The following is a 4,161-nucleotide window of genomic DNA, read 5'->3' as shown; positions in this document are numbered from 1 at the left end:
CCCCCACCCAACATCTCTTCTCTCTTCTCCTTAACCCCAGCAAAACAGAATTGTGAATTTGCATCTATTGTTGAAGAACAATATTACTGCTGCTACTACAATTCCTCCTGCCACCATCATTACTACTACTACTACTACTACTACTACTACTACTACTACCACTACTACCATCACTACTACTACCACTATGCTTACGTCACCGTCACCACCACCATCACAAGTACCAGTACTACTATTATCACCATTATTACCACTACTACTACCACTGTCACCACCACCACCACCTCCACCACCACAACTACTACTACCGTCATCACCAACACCACCACCACCACTACTACCATGACCACAACCACCACAAAAACAACTGTCATCACTACTACTACTACTACTACTACTACAACCACTATCACTACTACTACCACTATGTCTACATCACCACCACCACTAAAACAACAACTGCCATACTACCACTACAACTACCAGCACCACCACCACTACTACTGTTATCACCATTATTACCACTACTACTACCGTCACCACCACCACCACCACTACTACTACTACTATCACCATTATTACCACTATTACTACCACCGTCACCACCACCACCACCACTACTACCATGACCACAAAAACAACAACTGTCATCACTACTACTACTACTACCACCACCACCACCACCACCACTGCCACTCCTACTACAACCACTAATGGTGATAGCAGTTTCCTCATGTGCAAAGATCCTGTCGACACACCCTCAAGTGGTTATTGAAGATTAATCCTTGATGTTGCAATGTTTCTGTTCCTTCCTCCGCTTTTACAAAGTGAGATCTCACTCGCAGCAATCCGGTTCCGCTCTTCTAGACTCAGTGAACCACGACAGCCATGGTAACTGGTGAGTGGTTGGAATTTTTAACCACTGGAGTGGCCCTCTCCAAGGTGAATTGCCTTACAGGGTTGGGGAATGCCACCCATCAGGAACCTTAACACTGGAGTGACACTCTCAAAGATGTATTATCTTACAGAGCTCCAGAGCGCCACCAATTAGGGTTTTTAAACTCTTACAGGATTGGAGAGCACCACCCATCAGATTTTTAACTTTGAAGTGGCACTCTCAAACATGGATTGTCTCACAGGGCTGGAGAGCACCAGCCATCAGGTTTTTAACTTTGGAGTGGCGCCTTCAAAGATGGATTGTCTTACACGATTGGAGAGCACCAGTTATCAGGTTTTTAAACATTGGAGTGGCCCCGTCAAAGATGGATTCTCTTACAGGGTTCCAAAGCATCACCCATCAGGTTTTTTCTTACCCCTCTCAATGACAGATGGTCTCACAGGGCTCCAAATCCCCATCCATCAGATATGTTAACACTGGATTGGCCCTTCCAAGATGAATTGCCTTACAGGGCTGGAGAGCACCACCCATCCCTGGAGTTGCTGAAAGGGAGTCAAGGAGGGCACCAGACCTCATAACGGCCTCTACTCCTTGATTTGTTGTTGGGGTTGAATCTTGAAACCCTTAAGCTTTTCCTTTCTCAAGGGACTCACAAGGCAGTTAGGGTTTGTGCTGAAAGTTTCTTCCCCAATAAGCTAATTAACCCATAGCTGGGGCCCTAACGAGTATTACTGCTCTGGGTCAGAGTAGATCTGACAACAATAAGAGGTGCTTCCACAATCCTCAAAACCTTGGAAGTCCTGAACCAGGGCCCTGCTACCTGGATGCAATTTAATGCATCCAGGTAGCAGGATATATATATCATCAGCATCATCAACATCATCATTATCATTTAATGTCTGCCTCCTATGCTGGCAAGGGGTTGGACAATTTGACAGGAGTTGGCCAGACAGGAGCCTACACCAGGTTTTTTCTTACCACCAACACCACTACAACCACCACCACCACCACCACGACTACCACCACCATCAACACCACTACAACCACCACGACCACCACCACCATCGCCACCACCACCACGACTACCACCACCACCACTACTGTTATGACAATGACAACGATGATGACAGCAACTACTACAAGCATTACTACCATCACGACTCCTTTCCTCTCACCCTTCTCTACTTCTCCTCCTCCTCGCTTCCTTCTCATCACCATCTTCATCACCACCACAGACATCGCCATCATCTGCCTCCACCACCACCACCACCACCACCGTCATCATCATCATCATCATCATCATCACCATCAGAACAAGCAAACTGAACTAGCTGTCCATTCTTTTTCGGCTTCATCCCTTACCGTAGAAAGCTATTTCCTTCGGTCCTCCTGACCAGTTGATTTCAATGTGGTTGCTGTCTTCAAGCAGACTGGCTGGTTCTCCATCGGAGAAACTCTTGTAGGTTCCCACCGGTTTTGACAAGATATTCTTCACGACAGGCGGATCTGTATCTATTGTAATGTTGCAGGACATGTTAGCTTTCAGGCCAGCATTATTGGTTGCTATGACAACGACATAGTAAGTATGTTTTGTTTGTAACAGGTGTTCAAGCCCATTCAGAGCACGTTTCTTTCTCAAATCTCGTTGCCCTTTCTTCTTTACATCTTTTTCTTTCTCAATGTATACGTCTGTAACCCCAGGTTTCGTACCGATGCCCATTGAGTAATCGATGATTTCACCAACGTCTTCCTCACATTCCCAATAAGCGCCGACAGATTTGGTGGTTCCTTGGTAGTCTGAAGGTTCGTCCATTGAATACGAAGGGTCAATACAGGTAACAGATTGAAATTTTGGTGGAGTTAGGTCGACCATGATCCCTTTGGATACACCCACTATTTCTTGACCAGCGTAGTTGACTGCTTTCACTTGGAGGTAATATGATACCAAATTGTCGGACTTTTTCAGGCTACTTGAACTCGATAAAGTTCCATTTGGTGGAGCATTAAAAGATGAAGGGGTCAAATTGAGACCTGTCAAATTGAAGTGAATGACATTAAATCCGTTGCGTTGGGATTCGGTGTTTGAACAGTTTCTATCACAGCCAATTGTACAAGGAGACAGGCAGGGTTTACAAAACCTTGAGTGTAGCTTGTAAGGCATTATTTTTGAAACATCTGCTGTTGGTTTATCTGAGAGACCCAACCAAATTTCATGAATTCCACTATCACCATCGAAGAATGCTGATCCATATTTGCAGAGTTTTTCAGTCTGAAATAGAAAAAAATATAAATAGAAACATTTGTGACTGTGTGTCACATTGAAAATTATAAATATTTTCAAACTGGAAATTGGCAATGCCACCGCTAGCCAAGCAGTTATTGTATGCTGAGGAAGAGAAACAACCCTGAAACCGTGGCCCACAGATATTGCTTTGTGCTGGGTGGGGATGCTAATCTTCCCTGTTCGAAAATATAAGGACACAGATAGTGTGTCATATAGCCAGCTGGAGACGATGTTTCTTGGGGCTAAACAACAGTATCATTCATCCCAACCAGGACTGCTACATTATGTGGGCAAATAATCTTTAGAAAAAATATATAAATATATTCAAAAATAATAAATAATTGCTTTAATTTTTAGCACAAGTCCAATAATTTTGAGGGGAAAAGGCTAATCAATTACATCAAGCCCAGTACATAACTGGTACTGTACATCAATGACCCTGAAAGGATGAACAACAAAGTTGACTTCAGCAGAATTTGAACTCAGACCTTACAGAAACGCTGTTAAGCATTTTGTCTGAAGCACTAATGATTCTGCCAGTTTGCTGCCTTCGTGGATTCAAATTTTGGCACAAGGCCAAAAATTTTTGTGGCTGGGGTGCTTATCAATTTCTTGACCCCAATTGATACTTATTTTATAGATTTCGAAAGGATGAAAGACAAAGCAAAGTTGACCAGTGGAAGAAATAACAAAATAATTTTTCCAATGTTTTAATGACACTGACAGATGATCACTGCTTTCTTAATAATAATAATAATAATAATAATAATAATCATGGCTTTTGATCTTAATTGATTGGAAGTGTTATCATGTACATTGCTTTGTCTTGGTATAAAAGATGGGCTACAGCAAATATTCTGCTCAATACCACAGATTTGCTGGTCAGTTGTTTGATCTTAACCAGTTGAACATGTCCCTTGGTGACTGATGATGTGTGCATCTCTGATCATGAGCAGAAGTAGTGGAGGAGCACCATAGC

At 43.0% G+C, this 4,161-nt stretch overlaps 1 protein-coding gene across 1 annotated transcript in view; it reads right to left on the bottom strand.

Annotated features, from left to right (window-relative positions):
- The window catches only part of LOC106878080 (uncharacterized), a 161,693-nt gene that overhangs the window by 35,686 nt on the left and 121,846 nt on the right, over positions 1-4,161 (bottom strand). The window contains exon 30 of the mRNA XM_052976903.1: positions 2,261-3,167. Within this exon, the coding sequence (XP_052832863.1) occupies positions 2,261-3,167 (907 nt within the window). The remainder of the gene's footprint in view (positions 1-2,260; positions 3,168-4,161) is intronic.

Source organism: Octopus bimaculoides, chromosome 26, assembly GCF_001194135.2.
Source record: "Octopus bimaculoides isolate UCB-OBI-ISO-001 chromosome 26, ASM119413v2, whole genome shotgun sequence".
Taxonomy (NCBI): Eukaryota; Metazoa; Mollusca; class Cephalopoda; order Octopoda; family Octopodidae; genus Octopus; species Octopus bimaculoides.
The sequence above is the reverse complement of the archived record's forward strand: the minus strand, read 5'-3'. Positions and strand labels throughout refer to the sequence as shown.